The sequence below is a fragment of the Polyodon spathula genome, chromosome 3 (assembly GCF_017654505.1).
Source record: "Polyodon spathula isolate WHYD16114869_AA chromosome 3, ASM1765450v1, whole genome shotgun sequence".
In the NCBI taxonomy this organism is placed as follows: Eukaryota; Metazoa; Chordata; class Actinopteri; order Acipenseriformes; family Polyodontidae; genus Polyodon; species Polyodon spathula.
This window is the reverse complement of record NC_054536.1, coordinates 1579817-1599127: the sequence shown is the minus strand read 5'-3', so window position 1 is coordinate 1599127 and position 19311 is coordinate 1579817. Positions and strand designations below refer to the sequence as shown.

Below are 19311 nucleotides of genomic sequence, written 5' to 3'. Positions count from 1 at the left end.
ATCCGACCCACGCTGCCAAGCTGTGAGGATCCAGTGCCACAGTGAGGCAGCTGCTAATCCGACCCACGCTGCCAAGCTGTGAGGATCCAGTGCCACAGTGAGGCAGCTGCTAATCCGACCCACGCTGCCAAGCTGTGAGGATCCAGTGCCACAGTGAGGCAGCTGCTAATCCGACCCACGCTGCCAAGCTGTGAGGATCCAGTGCCACAGTGAGGCAGCTGCTAATCCGACCCACACTGCCAAGCTGTGAGGATCCAGTGCCACAGTGAGGCAGCTGCTAATCCGACCCACGCTGCCAAGCTGTGAGGATCCAGTGCCACAGTGAGGCAGCTGCTAATCCGACCCACGCTGCCAAGCTGTGAGGATCCAGTGCCACAGTGAGGCAGCTGCTAATCCGACCCACGCTGCCAAGCTGTGAGGATCCAGTGCCACAGTGAGGCAGCTGCTATTGTACTGGGTAGAATCCATGATCCAGCTGCCATAATGATAGTGATGACGATTGTGGGATTCAGTTAACTGCACTGCATACAGATGATAGTGATGTCGATTGTGGGATTCAGTTAACTGCACTGCATACAGATGATAGTGATGACGATTGTGGGATTCAGTTAACTGCACTGCATACAGATGATAGTGATGTCGATTGTGGGATTCAGTTAACTGCACTGCATACAGATGATAGTGATGACGATTGTGGGATTCAGTTAACTGCACTGCATACAGATGATAGTGATGACGATTGTGGGATTCAGTTAACTGCACTGCATACAGATGATAGTGATGATCCAGTTCAGTTAACTGCACTGCATACAGATGATAGTGATGTCGATTGTGGGATTCAGTTAACTGCACTGCATACAGATGATAGTGATGTCGATTGTGGGATTCAGTTAACTGCACTGCATACAGATGATAGTGATGACGATTGTGGGATTCAGTTAACTGCACTGCATACAGATGATAGTGATGACGATTGTGGGATTCAGTTAACTGCACTGCATACAGATGATAGTGATGTCGATTGTGGGATTCAGTTAACTGCACTGCATACAGATGATAGTGATGTCGATTGTGGGATTCAGTTAACTGCACTGCATACAGATGATAGTGATGTCGATTGTGGGATTCAGTTAACTGCACTGCATACAGATGATAGTGATGACGATTGTGGGATTCAGTTAACTGCACTGCATACAGATGATAGTGATGACGATTGTGGGATTCAGTTAACTGCACTGCATACAGATGATAGTGATGTCGATTGTGGGATTCAGTTAACTGCACTGCATACAGATGATAGTGATGACGATTGTGGGATTCAGTTAACTGCACTGCATACAGATGATAGTGATGACGATTGTGGGATTCAGTTAACTGCACTGCATACAGATGATAGTGATGACGATTGTGGGATTCAGTTAACTGCACTGCATACAGATGATAGTGATGACGATTGTGGGATTCAGTTAACTGCACTGCATACAGATGATAGTGATGTCGATTGTGGGATTCAGTTAACTGCACTGCATACAGATGATAGTGATGACGATTGTGGGATTCAGTTAACTGCACTGCATACAGATGATAGTGATGTCGATTGTGGGATTCAGTTAACTGCACTGCATACAGATGATAGTGATGACGATTGTGGGATTCAGTTAACTGCACTGCATACAGATGATAGTGATGACGATTGTGGGATTCAGTTAACTGCACTGCATACAGATGATAGTGATGACGATTGTGAGATTCACTTCACGAATGGAGCCATTTCACATTCAATCAAAACAAACACATTAGAACATCGAAACAGTTATCGTCTTAATTTGTACAAACAGATATTAAATTATCTCTGAGCATTTCCTACTTTGCTTGGGGCTAAATTATATTAGAAAGCGGCACATGTTCTGCCTTTGTAATTCAGATGTTGATAGGGTTTTTTTTTTTTTTTTATTAAAAATCTTTTAATAGTTTTATTTGAAGCAGTATTCCTACAAGCATCCTTACATTGGCGTCCTGTGTGGCTCAGGATCCTGTTTAAGATTAAAAACCCTTTAATGCAGTTTTATTTTAACGTAATTTTATCCTCTATCTTTACTGTTTCTCAGTGTTATTTTCTATATACATTTTGTTATTTGTATCTGTAACCTCTGAGGCAGTTTTATTGCAAAAGGGAACTATATAAGGAAGAGAGGATTTAAACAACAAAAATGTACATTAAGCTGTGTCTCATTGAAAACTGCAGATGATTCAAATCTCATCTAATATGCTGTGAGTAGATGTTTTGAATACTCTTTAAATTGCATTGTGCCAATGAAGCACGACAGACCCGCGCACGAGTCCTCTCTGAAGCATTAACCCTTAGTGATCCATTTATTCAGCGCCTGTTAGGCGCATCGGCTTCAATTTATGTTTTCCCCCACCCCACAGTAAGAGGTTTAAAAGGCACTGCATCTCCAGCCAAGCCCCACCCCCTGTTTGCTGTATTTATCACATACCTCTTCATAGACGTGCATACTGATACTCGTTTTATCACCAAACTCCTCAATAATGCGATCCAAGTCATTATTTTATTACTGTATCATCTCAAAAAGCCCAGTGATGTTCTTTGAGCGCTGGATGCGGAAGCAGCTATCTTGTTTGTTTGTGTCCATGTTGTGTCTGTGATATTCTTTGAGCGCTGGCGGAAGCAGCTATCTTGTTTGTTTGTGTCCGTGTTGTGTCTGTGGTGCAGGGGCGATGTGTATTGCTCAGATCCGCCCCTTTTTTCCGGCTTCTCTCGGCTCCTATCGGTCTCACTCTGCCATTTTGAAAGGTTTTCTCAGCTTCTTCTGGAGAAAAAACGACTAGAGCCCTGAGCTTGACGTCTTTTTTTTTTTTTTTATGTCGGACAGGGTCCCACATTGGACTGGAAAAGAAAAATTGTAATGTCGGACCTGGTCCGATGTACCGCAAAGGGTTAAGCTTTGATTAGTAAGCTAACAAAGGGGTTCTATGAACTGACTGACTGTCTGAAGCAGGGGTGGCCAACCTTTCACAGACCAAGAGCTAACAAAATAACATGTACAGTGACGAAGAGCCACAAACTTTAAAAAGTGTTTCATTTAGCATTTCACAGATATGTTTTAGAGCAATTACTATCACACACTGTTAAATGAAGCTGACCTTTATTTTTTCCAGTACATATGTAATATTTATATCAAAACAAATATATTTTCCCTGTGTATAAAAGCACAGTTTTGTTTTTGTTTCTTATTTGGGAGAGTAGCTCTATCGTTTATTTTCTTATACCGCATACAGGCAGGATCTCTACTCAGTGTGACTGGCTTTTGGCATTCTTTACTAGGCACATTGTTCTGAATGCAGCTGTAGTTCAGTGTCACTATATTAGATCTGAGATGGATACGTTCTACCGTGTGATGTGAGAGCTGCAGCTCTGAAGTTTGCTTTTGCAGTCGATTGTTGTTTGGACATAGGATAGCAATAACATTCCTAAGGCAAGTTTTCACAAACTCCCCTTCGGAGTAGGGTTTTTTTGCATGGTCAGTGTTCCAGGCCACTTGCTAGGAATAGGCTAGAGTCGCGGTCTCAGATTGTTTGGCAAATTTGGTCAGCATTTGCGTCAGTTTGTCCTTTTTGCTTTTTACCAATAGCAGTACATTTTAATGGGTACATTTTAATCCGCTCCGATATGAAAATGAAATGCTGTCTTTCAGATAAAGCTCGAAAGATGTATTCATGAACATATCTAACATTAGCAGAAACACCATATTTAAATAGTCATGCGTTACATGTGCCATTTTCATCGTGGCGGTTCTAGCGTCAAATTTTAAAGACAGAAGTTCATCGTCTTTTGGTAATTCTTTGTCAATGCAGGCATGGTTTGTAGTGAAATAACGCTGCAGATTTGAACTGCGACATGAAGGCAAGTGCCTGGTTTCATATTTATTTATTTATTTTCATTGATCTGTTTTTCAGTCCTGGGGACAGGTTCTTAGTACAGCAGGCAGAATACTGTCTGTGCTACAAGTCCTGCAGGATCACAAGTACAATCCTGCCTGCAGATAATCAGTACAGCTCCTCTCCCAGTCTAGTGTGTGTGTGGCTTCATTGCACGGGTTTAGCGCTTTACTGTCCACACAGTGTGAAGCAAGGGCATGATGGGCGACAGCGTTGGTGGCCTGTGCGGATTTCCTTAAGATGATTTGCTTTGCCACTGTTGACATGGTGACAGTGCTGCTTTGAACACGCCCTACGTAATCAGAAGCCTCCAGTTTCCATTGTTATTGTTAAATTTGGTGCTCAGAAATGTAAATCTTGTTATAAAAACCCATGCAAGCGTCTCCGCAAAGGCTCTGTAAATGAACTTCTCCCCCGATAAAACCGTTTGGAATCGCTCCAAGTTTCCAAGGATATCAGTTGTATTATATTAGCACTGGTTCACTTTGGAGATGGCAAATAGCATGTTTAAACCAAGCAGTGGGAGGGCTCTTGCTGTAATTTCACCTGAAGGTTAAAACATGGTTGTGTAACAAAATACACGACCACTTGCACGTTGTAAAGAGACGCAATGATTGGTACGTGTAGTACAGTTGGCCCACGTAATATCGCCCCTCTTTATATCACCACCCCCTCGTACTGCCAGCTAACAACAAAAACAAAGTTATGCAGTAACCTTTGACTCGCTTTCCTAATTAGTTGTTAACTGAATACTCATACCAACCACTTCCAAACCAAAACAAAGTACAAAACGGCGAGTCGACCCCACATTTAACATCAGAGCAAAAGAAACAAATCTACATGTGAAAATAAGAAAGCAAAGACATTGCAAATGTTTTCTCACGTAACTGAGGCATATACTATAAATCAAAAGGACAATCTAATAGATAAAAACAAATGGCTTAAATTGACGGAACGGGTCGATCTGTTTAACCTGAAAAAGGCTTGACACGGTCTAAACTAAGCGACTTTTATAAACCAGTTTAAAAAAAATAAAAATAAAAAAATGCAAGAGGTTTGTTTGTTTTAGTGTGAGTTTTGCACAAATGAAGGCTGGCTTCAACTAAAGTATCAGTTTTGTAAACAGCAGAATATACATATATTTTTTTTTCACTTTTCGTGTGTGTACAAATTCAACATTTTTCTTTGAACTACTTAAAAAAAGAATGTTGAGCTTAAGTTGCTTTGTGAAATAGATGGCTTCGTTCAACGGGGGATAGGATTCAACAGGCTTACGGTCGTGCCACAAACAGCAAAGTTCAAATGACCAGTTGTGTAAAAAAAAATAAATAAATAAAAACAAAAACCTTACGCTTTTTAAATTTTTATGGAATTGTTGTTTGGGTGATTTGACACTAAATCAGTGTTTATTGGTTATTTTTATTTAAGTGTAAACTTCCTCAAAAGTAACAATGTATGTTTTATACAAATTGGAAAAAGATGATAAAACGTCACTAACAGACCTACTGTTGTGTTAAGAACTAGTACTGTAGTTTAAAAAAAAAAAAAAAGGTTTATTAAAATGGCCTAGAGATACTGTAATTGTATAACAAAAAAGTGTTGTTTATTTCAAACATAGAAGTGTGTGGGTGTAGCTTAATGCCCGTTTTTGTCCATGGCCCTTACCTGGCAGTATAGAGGGTTGACTGTATTCCATAATATTGTACAGTAGGCAGTCTCAGGTGATGGATGTGTGTTTAATCTTTACCTGGCTAAGTTGATTTCCTGTCAGTCTTGGTTTTCCTTCTGTATCTCCATCAGTCTTGTTTACCAAGGGGTCCTAGCAATACATAATGGAAACACGTAAGCTAGTGTTATTTGTGCAATGTTTGCTTGGCAGTGGAAGGTCCCTTTTTAAAGGAGTAACTGAAGAAATATTTGTTAAGTTACCTACAGAAGCACAATTCCTGGCATCAAGAAGTCCCAAATATATTGACTCTCTTTTAATATGCAAATGACTTGCTTGCACATGCAAACAGATTTAGTCATCTCTTTATTGACAGATTGATCGGTTGTAAGACCTAATGCACAATGTGAAGTGCAGCTTTCATTAAGCAGTTCTTGGTTACCAGCTCCACACATGCCTGGCTCATGTTGTGTAATTCTAGGAAATCGTAAAATCTATTTGCTCTATCACTTTTTTAAACTGTTGTGCAGTTAGATGCTGTGTATTGGTTACTCTGTGTGCCAAGAAAGAAATGAATTCATGACACTGTGCCTCAGACAGACATTTTAAAAACATACATGATACTGTGGTGTTTCAGTCAGTAGTGTATGTTGAAAGCACGTCTTTCAAAATTTATACTGCAAGTTTGGCTTCTGATTTTGTGAGAGCATAACATTATTTTGGTCTCCTCCTTCTGAAACTCTGACTGGTTTGAACCTCATAAATAAAATCTTCGGTTAAGGTACACTTAACTGACACGCTCGAATAGAAAATCCGCCTCGTTTCGCTCGTTCAGTTTGAACAGATCATTTTCAGACTGGAAAATACAGAAATTCTGAATTTATTTTTGAAATGTAGGTTAACCCTTTGCGGTCCTATGTCGGGCCAGGTCCGACATTACAATGTTCCCTTTCCCGTCCGATGTCGGACCCTGTCTCGCATCATCAAAAAGACGTCAAACACAGGTCTCTAGTCCGTTTTTTCTCCGGAAAAGGCCAAGAAACCCTTTCAATGGCAGAGTGAGACCGATAGGAGGTGAATGAAGCCGATAAAGGGGAATATCTGATAGCCCCATGCACCACAGAGATAACACAGACATAAACAAAGGAGATAGATAGCTGCTTCTGCATCCAGTGCTCAAAGAATATCACTGACATTTGCAGAGCTTTTTGAGATGTTATAGTAATAAAATAATGACTTGGATCGCATTATTGAGGAGTTTGGTGATAAAACGAGTGATCAGGAGAGGATTTATCAGTATGCACGTCTATAAAGAGGTATGTGAAAAGTACAGCGAAAAAGAGGTGGGCCTTGGCTGGAGATGAAGTACTGAGTGTCCTTTCGTGATTCAGTGCCTTTTAAACTTGTTTACTCTGAAATGATTTTAAACAACGCGTCTAAAATAAACCATGCATGTGAAAATAAATTGGACCTGGCAAGTGCTGAATAAATGGACCACTAAGGGTTAAAACGTTACTGCGCATTGCCTTTCAGTTTAGGGCCGTGAGAGTCGGTGTAGTAGCCATGAGAGGGTGCAGAAGAGACCGTGTTGAAGTGATAGTGACAGTTAGGGTTAGGGGTAAGGGTTGAGGTTAGGGTTAAAGGCAGGGGCAAGTTTAGGGATTAGATGAAGGGATTCATTTTAGGGGTTGGGTGTAGTTGCATAGAATATGGTTTGGACTGATGATGCTTTTATGTGTGTGCGACTATTTTTGTAATTAACTTTTTAGAATTATTTTTTCCACATTTCTATCTTTACATTAATATAATAAAGTCAAGGACATGACGTGGTAGAAGTTTGTGTTTTTGTGTGTGACTAGTTTTGCACCCTCTAGTGGCCTTTAGTGGCTCCTACATCTGACACTCGCTGACCTGAACTAAAAGGTAACACGCAGTAATGTTTTCACCTATATTTCATAAATAAATTCATAATGTCTATTTTCCTGTCTGAAAATGAACTATTCAAGCTTAACGAGCAGAAGGTTGAATGTTCTTTTTGAGTCTGAGTTCAGTGTAGCGTACCCAAATCTTCTACATTGTCCAAAAGGTCTGTTTTGTTTCATAACAAATTGCATCCATTTCTGGTTGGTTCTCCCCCGACACCTTTTTCACTTTTGCAATTCCTGTTCTTTCTTTCATTTGAAATGGCACCAGGGAGCCGAGTTCTTCTAATGAACCAGGGAGGCTTCTCTGGAGTTAGCCTGGATCACTACACTGACCCGAATGAGTCTGCTTTTTGCCTCTGAAGATGGTAGAGCTGTCAGGTCCTGTTAAGAGAATGTTGTTGGAGGAGTATGTGAAGTGAAATGTGAGAATATCTCATCCAATTTGTGGTGTGTGTGACTCTGTCAGTCTCTCTGTCTTTGTGTGTCTCTCTCTTTTTAGAGAACTGTGTTTTTGTTTTTTGTTTCAGAGCTTTTGAAAAACTTTGTTTCCAATAACTGTGCGAATTATATAGTGTGTGTGTGTGTGTGTGTGTGTGTGTGTGTGTGTTTATTTTATAAACAGGGCTCCAGACTGCACATTTTATTCGGGGTTAGGTGCACGCGGTAAGGGGAGAAACGCAGTGCACATGTTTTAATAATGTTACAATGGTACACAATCAGAGGAGCATTCCCCAATTCAACTCAGCACTGCAAAATATTTAAAATATAAACATGCTGGGCTCATTGCAATTATCAGCTGCACAGATTAATTCAGCGGAACGAGGAAACAAACAACTGAGAACACACATTAAGATACTGCTTTAGTTTCAGTGTAGCATCTTCGCAAGTTGTTGCAAAAGCAGGGTGTGACCAGAAGTGCTTTGCCAGTGTCATTCCAAACACTTACACAAGCAAGCGAGACACTTGTGTGGTTTTTATTGTTCATGCTTGGTTTACTATATCGTAGCATGATGCGTATCGTATTGAAGACACTGGCGATACCCAGCCCCACGGGGAGGAGGGGGTCTCCAGGCCGTGCGTTGCCTGTATTAATGGGTTGTTTCTCTTTACGATGCGATGCCATTGTCACGGTGGGGCCAGGGCTCTGGTATCTCGGTCTGAGCCGAGTCAGGAATGAGGTGGTGCTTTGGCTGCAGTCCTTGCTTCCTGGGTTCATATTCTCCATTTATCAATGTTTGAAAAGGCTGTACTGGATTTAAGCGAGTCAGAGCTGGCATTTAGCTATAAGCAATTTGTTTTGTGTAACCAGAATGCCTTGGCCTGCTTCTGTATGTGGTTAAAGGCTGGATTCATTATAGAGGAATGCCTGAGCAGGGGTTTGAGGTTTTCAAGCTGGTCTTGTGGGAGAAGTTACAGTAGTTGAATGTTTGTTTATGGGAAGACAGAAATATGTTTTGAGTTTTTTTTTTCTCTAGGAAGGATTTATGTTATGAAACAAGTTGCACATGTGGTCAGTTGACTGCTTTATGAACTGGTGTAAAAATAAATTTTAGCTGAATGTTAACTTGCTCTCAGACTTCAGTACGGTACTGTACATTTAATACACACTGTACAGTTTCAATACTGTACATTTAATACACAATGTTCAGTTTCAATACAGTACTGTACATGTAATACACTACTGTTTCAGTACATTACTGTGCATTTCAATACAGTACTGAATATTTAATACACTCTGTACAGTTTCAATACTGTGCATTTAATACACACTGTACAGTTTCTATACAGTACTGTACATTTAATACACTGTACAGTTGCAATAGAGTACTATACATTTAATACATAGTGTACAGTTTCAATACAGTACTGTACAGTTTCAGTACAGTGCTATACATTTCAATATGGCACTATACATTTAGTACACACTGTAAAGTGTTAACGGCTGGCCTTTTGACTGCACTGGAGAAAAATACAAGAATCTTGAGCTCTGAAATAAAGGGAATACATTAATTAAAGGGAGAGATTTAGTTCAGAGTGGACTCATTTGTGGAGATCATTTAAAGCCAACCAGTAACCTTTATTTATTTATTTTGATTTAGTTTAAAACTTTATTGTTCTAGAACTACAAACTAGCCTTATCATTTAATTTCCGGTTTTATCAAATTCTGTATTTTATTAATTAATGAATGGTTCAGTTGTTAGTGTGTGTGTGTGAAGTGCTTTGGGATCCTTGACAGAAGGTGCTATAGAAATGATGATGATGATGACGAAAGAAAGTGGGATTCCCAATGAATGACATCTTGCTGCTGATGTAGTCTCAACATAGCTCTGTAGCATATTGTCGGATGAAACCAAAGGGGGAATATTGTGACAGTTCTGTGAACTTCCCTGGAACTGCAGCAATGATTATGTATACTGTACAGATACATGCATACACTGCATGGGCACCAATGATAATGTATATTGCACATATACATGTAAACACTGCATGGGCAACAATAATAATGTATATTGCACATATACATGTAAACACTGCATGGGCAGCAATGATAATGCATACTGCACAGATACATGCATACACTGCACGGGCAGCAATGATAATGTGTACTGCACAGATACATGCAAACACTGCACGGGCAGCAGTGATAATGTGTACTGCACAGATACATGCAAACACTGCACGGGCAGCAGTGATAATGTGTACTGCACAGATACATGCAAACACTGCACGGGCAGCAGTGATAATGTGTACTGCACAGATACATGCAAACACTGCACGGGCAGCAATGATAATGTGTACTGCACAGATACATGCAAACACTGCACGGGCAGCAATGATAATGTGTACTGCACAGATACATGCAAACACTGCACGGGCAGCAATGATAATGTGTACTGCACAGATACATGCAAACACTGCACGGGCAGCAGTGATAATGTGTACTGCACAGATACATGCAAACACTGCACGGGCAGCAGTGATAATGTGTACTGCACAGATACATGCAAACACTGCTTTGCCATTTTGCTTTGCAGAACATGTGATTGGCCAGAAGTAAATGTATTAATCCTTAAGTAATGTGTGTTGATGTTTGACACTCTGAACGGTCTGAGAATGTGTGTGCAGCTTCGTAATGGTGGGGGAAAAGAAGCTGCAGATTGTTTGTAACAGATGGAAATGAGACTTTCTTTGAGGGAGTTTGGGGGTCATCTTTGATCCTGATCTCTCATTTGAGACTCATTAGGGAAGTTACTAAAGTATCTTTTTACCATTTGAGAAATATAGCCAAACTTAAACCAATTATTAACATATCTGATGCAGAGAGACTAATTTATGCCTTTGTCATCAACATTTGATTATTGTAATGCACTTTTTTCTGGTGTCCCAAAACGTGTGCTATCCCGCTTGCAACTTGTTCAGAATACCGCTGCTAGAATTCTGACTAAAGATAGAAAAGTGAACATATTACCCCTGTTTTGGCGTGTTTTACACTGGCTTCCGTTGCAATATAGAATTGATTTTGCTGTTAACTTACAAAGCCCTGAATGGATTAGCACCTGGTTGTTTGCTGGGGTTACTGACCCCGTATCTTCCAAACCCCACTCTGAGATCACAGAATGCGGGGCTGCTGGTTATTCCTAGGATCAACAAGAGCACATGGCAGGCAGGGCTTTTTCTTGTAGAGCTCCTAAATTATGGAATGCTCTGCCTTCGTTTGTCAGAGAAGCTGGGACCGTTATTTACTAAAAACACGCAAGACTGAAAATGCACTTTTATGAAATGGATTTCTTGTCTTAGTGGGTTTTAATGTAACTTTAAAATTGCTGCTTTTATATTGTGTACACTGTTTATTTTAATATGTTGTGTAAATGGTCGGACTGTGGCAGTTGTACTTGTGGTTTGCTGTTTTTTTTTTCTGCTATGTACAGTGCTTTGCGGTACTTGTGTAAAGCGCTATATGAGTGTGATCCATTCCTGGTTTTACTGCGAGTTTAATAAGACATACCTGAGCATGTTGCCTATACACACTCTGGCTAATCAAGCTTATAGTAAAACCTGGAATGGGTTAGTATGTGATGCAATAGGAGTCTTATTTCCATCTCTGTATAACTAACTGTTCCCCATGCATTCTCTAGTCTGTCTGCAACACTTCTTCATTCATTTGAATAAGGGCGTTTGGCACGAGTGATATTCCATGCCTCGTGCTTTTTGTTTTTGTTTTTTGAGACGACTCCATTCATTTAAACTCTTGAAGTGTTGCTTGAGAACTTGACTGCGAAAAAAAGGCAATTCCTTATTCAAACTGAACGCAAACTGAGTGAAGTTAAAGTGATTTAATTAAATGGTAATTAAGAGGAAACTATTTGCAGAACAGAACTTTTTTGTAACAAATCATTAAGATTTTGGATCCAGGGAAAGCAGTTTGACTGAACTTTCTTTGTGTTCGCTATGAATTACAAATAAGGAGCTGACTCCCGTTTATTTATTTTTTACATTCTCACTGAAAGAGAGTCATAGTCTCATTCAAGTTACTGGAGACAAAAACCAAAAGTGATCTTGTTTCACAATCCACGCTTTTCCAGGAATTTAATAAAGAAACAGTGTCTGCTCAATACTTATAAAGGGACGTCACGTGACCAAAAATAAAAACCGGAAACAAAGTCCTATCCGTGCCATACAAAACTGGCCTGAGTCGCTCCATTAGCTGCTTTACTGAACACCAGCAGAGCACCCGCTGACTGCTGAGGCGTGCTTTTAAACAGGCCAGCTTGTTTCTGCTCAAGTCTGAGCAGGGGGATATTCAGATGAAAGTGTTTTATTACTTGTGGAGGGTTTGCTCAGTGCCATAGTCTCCAAGAAACAAACAAGAGCTTAATTCAAAGTGAAATTAACTTTTAACTGTGCATCTGGCTTTCACTCGAGGTGATCAAATATGTGTGCGCCAGCGCGTGGGGTCGAAGGTCATCAAGTCACCAAATGTCCTTGCAGTGAACATGCAGGCTCAGAGAAACTGAAGAGAGAGAATAATAAACAGGAATGAATTTCTTCATTCTTCAGTTCATTCGAGTCATCCAGCGTGTCAATGGGAGCAGCGTGTGGCTGCGAGCCGTGGTTTGCCCACCTCTGGTATTTTGTAAATAAACGTGTTCGGGGGGAGCACAGTGCACAATTGGAAGTCGCAGATGTTTCTTTTTAAACAAACTAGTTTTGCTTTTGTTGAATAGGTAAGAAACAAATGTGAAGTTGTTTCTTGAAATGTCCGATATGCACGTTTTCAATGCTCCGCTCCATTTCTGATGCCAGAATTGAAATCTTAATTAGCACGGAACGAGCGCCTTGAAGTAGAAAAACAAAAGAACACTTCCGCCTCTTTTCTGGGGAGGGGAAATGTCTTCACGCAAAGAGCGGTTGCTATGACGTCAAATGAGAAGAATCTTTTAATCTGAACGACCATGTGTGTTTTTTTTGGTTTTTGTTTTTTGAGTAGTAAAATGTTACTACTTAATCAGATGTTTGTCATTTTTAAATTTGTTCTTATTAATAATCTGCAATGTGTGTTAGTCTTCCATAGAAGTCTCGTTTTGTTACTTGCTTGCTTTGTGCACCCCCCAGCTATAACCTGCTGAGGGCATTCCTTCCTTGTGCTACTCGATACAATCTGTGATTTCCATTAACCTTAATGCCTGTTGGCGGGGCTCAGAGATGTCTTTAGTGGTGTGCTGCAAAGCCTCTGGCCGAGAGTGCTTTAGTGTGTTTTGTAGGTTACCTGACACACACACACACAAAACCTAGTTTTCTTTTTTTTTCCCCTTTTACCAAGCCGATTCAAGCAGGATATTTTATTTGCACAATACTTTGGCTTTGTACTCAGGAGAAAGAGTGAATCAAGGTACCCTACATTTCTTGTTGCTCAGCAACCACAGTGCACAGATTTTGTGGGAACATCTGTTGTAGCCAGCCTTGCCAAATTGGTAAGAGCATTGCTCTGTGCATAGGCTGCTCAATATTGCAAATGTTTGCTTGCGGTTTTGTGTTTGCTTGTTTGGCAGAGAGAAATGAAGGAGTGTTGGTATTGGAGGTCTGCTCCTTCGGTCCCTCGCTGTCAAGGTCTGCTCTGCTTGCAGGACCCTTCGCATGATCTTTTCACAGTTTGCATATCTCAGTGATTTTGTGCCAGTTGAATCTGGGGAGATGTGGAACGTGTGGTTCAGTGGCGAGAGCTCAAGGTCTTTCTGGTCATCCTTATTTCTATATTGTGCTAAATGAGGCTCCGAACAATCCACAGAGATTGAAGAGACGACTGCAGTAGCTGTCACTGGATCTGAATTCAGCCACTGGTTAGGAAGGGCTCCTCTTCACTTACTAATGTGCAAATCTTTTATTTCGAAGCATGCATTGTGCGGCTCCAGGAGTCTGTGTGTCTGTTAAAGATTAACATGAGTATTTTAAATGACCTGAATCAGGGTATGAATGTAAAGTATGCGGATTGGAGACTGGTGGAAATATAGCCGAGTAAGAAGAGGGGTGTTCTGATTTGAATTAGATTAACCCTGTAATGCACAATCATGTTTGAAATGAGAAAAGCTACTTTATGTAACTGTTTTGTTTCTTGTACAAAACAATTTGTATTTATTCTTTCCTATCTGGCAACACACAGTATACTGCCTATGAAAAAATTTGGCTTGAGGCTGAATTTAAAACATAAAAGTACTTAAAGGGTTAAACTTAAACTGTAATCTAGCATGAGAAATAAAGTGGAGTTTGTGATAGTGTCGCTTACTACGGTCACCATAGTAACATCTAAGTTATGGTGGGAGTCAAGCCTTCCCGAATTCCTGAGCATGGAATAGGGCTCTGAATCAGTAAGAGAGAGCAAGCATGGGTGTGTCTCGGATAGGGCTCTGAATCAGTAAGAGAGAGCAAGCATGGGTGTGTCTGGAATAGGGCTCTGAATCAGTAAGAGAGAGCAAGCATGGGTGTGTCTGGAATAGGGCTCTGAATCAGTAAGAGATAGCAAGCATGGGTGGGTCTGGAATAGGGCTCTGAATCAGTAAGAGAGAGCAAGCATAGCATAGGCTCTGGGTGCAGGCATGTGGGTCTGGAATAGGGCTCTGAATCAGTAAGAGAGAGCAAGCATGGGTGCAAATGTCTGGAATAGGAGAGAGCTGGGTGAATCAGTAAGAGAGAGCAAGCATGGGTGAATCAGTCTGGAATAGGGCTCTGAATCAGTAAGAGATAGCAAGCATGGGTGGGTCTGGAATAGGGGTCTGAATCAGTAAGAGAGAGCAAGCATGGGTGTGTCTGGGATAGGGCTCTGAATCAGTAAGAGAGAGCAAGCATGGGTGTGTCTCGGATAGGCCTCTGAATCAGTAAGAGATAGCAATTATGATTGTTCACAAGGTTGGATGTTGGCAAGTGAATAATTTGAATTAAGTGAGATGTTCTTTGTTCAAGAGTTTATAAAAGGACGCTGCTATCACAGTCTAGCAAGCAAAGAGCAGCGGACAACAGCCTAACTGATTTTAGCTCTTTGTAATATTCAAAAGGAACACCCCAGAATTTGGTCAAAATTGTGAGAAACTTAAGTAATACCAATTGCAACGCAACTACATTTAATGAACTGATTTGGCCTGCTGGCACCGGTCAGATTTACGGCAAGATTTTCTATACTGAGTGAGAGAGGGTTATCTGACCAGGAATACAGACAAACTCTACGGCAAGTGGAACCACAGGCACTGAATCATACCCAGCATCTACTGCAAGACAAAACCTGAGTATTCCCAGTTCAACTGAAAGAGACTTAACAGAATATATATGTGGGAATGCAATACATGTATAAGCAGAGAGTTCTAAAGTATAACAGGATGTGGCCATGAGTCTCTCTGTACTGTAGAAATCGGGCCAGTGTAAATCAGATTGAAATAATTTTATGGTCAGGGTGAAAATAAGCGATCTTCTTTGAAATTGGTGCTAGAATAAAGAACAAATCTACCAGGTGTTAAGTTTAGGTTCGATGAATTCTAATTAAGCTGTATCTATCTATATCTGTCTATCTATCTAGCTCTATGTATCTCAATGTATATTACAGATTGCTAACATTTGATTGCGATTTTATAATATCCTGTCTTTAATTAGAATTTACAGTTTGTATTTTAATAATTCCTCGTCCTTTTTACACATTTTATTCATGCTATTTGAGCATTGATTTAACAGAATATAAAATATGTCACATTTAAGTTGAAATAATTAAATATTCTCAATTGCTGAAGTTAATGTACTGGTTATTTTGACACTAATTGACTTCTGTACCATATTACTGAATGCACTTTAATAATGTATAGACTGTATAACTGTGTTGTGGTAGTATTGTTCGACTGTTTCACTTCCCAGAGTGTGATTGGAAGTAATTAGTAATTAGAGTGCTAATTAAAATATTACACATCAGCTAGTTACTCTTGATTGGGTATTGTAAATATATTTATTTGGTAATACTTCCCATAACATTAGAGGGGTGGCTACATTGTATATTATGTGTGATGCAGAAATGCTAAGCATGTGCTGGCTGGCGAGACAAACACTTGTATAGGAGTACAGAGTGAATCTGAGGATCTGGCTGTGGAAGGACCCGGTAAGGTTCCTGGTTAATCACCCCACTATTCCCAGTCTGATGAATGGTTCAGTTTAACACACTGGTGCCCTTTTCAGAAGTGTTAACCCATTTTTATGCAAGTCTGTGTTCTTGTTTGTCCTCGGAGGTTGTCTAAAATCACCAGGATTTCTGTTTATCAGGAATGCAGCTTATTCTGAGCAACACCGTACTGGGGTGGGAAGACTCCTATTGCACAAGAATTTGCTCTTTCCCTGGTTTTACTATGCGGTTAATAAAACACACCTGAGCTTGTTACCTGCCTCTGCGCTGGTTAATCAGTGATGGAATTGCAATGCCTGTTATTTCCATCCCTGTCATACTGCACGTGGCACATTGTTGCAGTCCTAGAACAGAAGATAGACAGTTCAAGATGACATTTCGCAACATTTTGCTTTTCTGTTTTGTATTTGATATATATTCTGTTATGTTTGTTTTAGAAGAAATACAATTGGAGAATTTACAATACAGAAGAATAAAGGCAAATAAATGGATAAAGGTATGTTAAACATACCAAATCGTGTGTGCCTGCCTCGGTGTGTGAGTGCGCGTGTGTGTCTATATAGATAGATCTCGTGCACTTGCATTGGCAGAAGTTCAGTAGGATTTAAGCACCATTTTAGCACATCTGAGAGCCCCTATTTTTACTCTTAGCTTGATGTCTTTATTGACCGTGCGTGTGGAACTGGCTTACAACAGCAGCCTCCTTTTGATCCCTGTATATTCTCAACTACTCTCCTTTTCCACAAACCAACCAGTCACTGAAATAAACTGCAGGGGGAGGCTCGTCCTCCCTCCCTGGTATTATACTGGGCTTTGCTGTCCTGCATCTCCCTGCAGGCTATGGATTCTAAAACCAGAATTCAGAGCTGGGTGATGGGGGGGCAGCTATGAGAGAAACTGGAAAAACAATGACTTTTAAACTTCTGCATACTTTAACCCCTTAAGGTACACAAGAAAGTGAGCGCTTGTTCAAATGTTTCCTTCTAAAATACATTTGATAGTGACTTAAGTATCATAAGTAGGAAGCTGTCAATGTGGATGAACAGATCCAGCCTGTCAGTAAATTTGAAATCCTGTTTCATGCACCTTGAAACATACAGAGTATGAAAATAAATGGATGTGGATGAAGATGCTGTTCATGTTAGTCAAGCTCAGTCAGTTTAATATGAACTGAAATGTTTAACTGAAGATGTAGGTGATGTCGCATCATTGACAGGGCAGCATATACAGTATCTCTACAATGCCTGCTTGTCCAAGCTTTCTGAATGCCTTTGCTTTTTCCCTTCAGGGCCTGGTCGCGGGGAGGCGGAGACCAGAGAGTGTATTTATTACAATGCCAACTGGGATCTGGAGAAGACCAATCGGAGTGGAGTGGAACGCTGCGAGGGGGAGAAGGACAAGCGCCTCCACTGCTACGCTTCCTGGCGCAATAACTCTGGCACCATTGAGCTGGTGAAGAAAGGCTGCTGGCTGGATGACTTCAACTGCTATGACAGGTGACCACCACTGTGGGGGGGGGTAGTTATAGCAATAATATTGTATAGGGGACCATGTGCTTGTTGCTGCTTAGCAAGAACCTCTGATCAGTTGAACCTCAAGGACCCAAACGAAGGGGAATTCCTTGTTCAGGTCAGAAATCTGGGAATAGTCACACACACCCCCACCCCCACCTTTCTGGGACTATGTATAATTAGAATAGCCCCTCCCTCTTTCTGGGTCTGTGTAGAATTAGAATAGCCCCTCCCTCTTTCTGGGACTGTGTAGAATTAGAATAGCCCCTCCCTCTTTCTGGGACTGTGTAGAATTAGAATAGCCCCTCCCTCTTTCTGGGACTGTGTAGAATTAGAATAGCCCTTCCCTCTTTCTGGGACTGTGTAGAATTAGAATAGCCTCCCCCTCTTTCTAGAGCTGGAGAGCTGCAGAATTTCACAGTGTTGTTCATTCTATTTTAAAAGCCCTCTATCTGAAAGAACACCCTGTGCCATTGAGTTCCATGCTCGACTGGCTGTACCAGGAGATCATGTACACAGCTCTCCTTTTTTAAACTGTGCTTGTTTTCACATGTTCTTTTGTCTACTTACAGGCAGGAGTGCGTGGCCACAGAGGAAAACCCCCAGGTATTTTTTTGCTGCTGTGAGGGCAACTACTGCAATGAGAAATTTACTCACTTGCCTGAAGTTCTTGAACCACAAGGTGAGTACCTCCCTTCTTTTCCTTTTGGGCTTACAAGACTCTGCATTAACACAGCGGACCTCTTGCTCCTATAGCCTGGAATGACAGAGCTGAGGTAGTTCACAAGACTCTGCATTAACACAGCGGACCTCTTGCTCCTATAGCCTGGAATGACAGAGCTGAGGTAGCCGAGGCACTAAGATACAAAACATAGAGTAAGAATGTGTGTGAATAAAGTACTGACAATTAGTCAGCAACTGCCTGTCTTGCAGGGAATGGAAGGAAATGGGAGACTATGCGAGAAAGCAGGTGTAATAGAGAAAGGGAAGAAGCAGTGAGTGCTTCTGACAGGGAGTATGATAACAGTGAGATAATAGCAGTGGAGAAGAGAACCAAACTGAGTGTCCATTAAAGAACAAAGAGAAACCCTGAAGTTTCAGGTAGGACAGGACTCCAATGTGTTTACAGTGCCCTTTTTGTTTGTGTTGAATTTCAGTTTCCTTTGAGCCCCCTCCCCCCACGCCCTCTCTGTTGAATATCCTGGTCTACTCCCTGCTTCCCATCACCGGCCTCTCCATGGCCGTGCTGCTGGCTTTCTGGATGTACCGGCATCGCAAGCCCCCGTATGGGCACGTCGATGTGAACGAGGTGAGAGAGCACCGCATCAGAACCACCAACAAAACAGATCAGCAAGTCTTGTGAAATACCACATTGTGCATATGGGAAAGTGCAAACGCGGGCATGTTCGGGGTTCATTATTTTGAGATTTGGTTCTATTTTTAAGTGGGTTTTGCATTAACTCTTAATTTTGGACACAGATTTTCTCAAGGATAGAAACGTGCACACAGACACAGAGTTCTCCATGATGACGGGCTACTTCATTTCTAGGGTAATATATAATCCACAGTCTGTCACACTCTAGATGGTGAACACTGTT

The 19311-nt window shown here is 40.9% G+C and overlaps 1 protein-coding gene across 1 annotated transcript in view; it reads left to right on the top strand.

The window, feature by feature from the left end:
* LOC121310004 (activin receptor type-2B) overlaps positions 1 to 19311 on the top strand; it is a 56774-nt gene that overhangs the window by 25227 nt on the left and 12236 nt on the right. The window contains exons 2-4 of the mRNA XM_041243191.1: positions 17491 to 17698; positions 18286 to 18395; positions 18871 to 19022. Coding sequence (XP_041099125.1) covers positions 17491 to 17698; positions 18286 to 18395; positions 18871 to 19022 — 470 coding nt within the window. The remainder of the gene's footprint in view (positions 1 to 17490; positions 17699 to 18285; positions 18396 to 18870; positions 19023 to 19311) is intronic.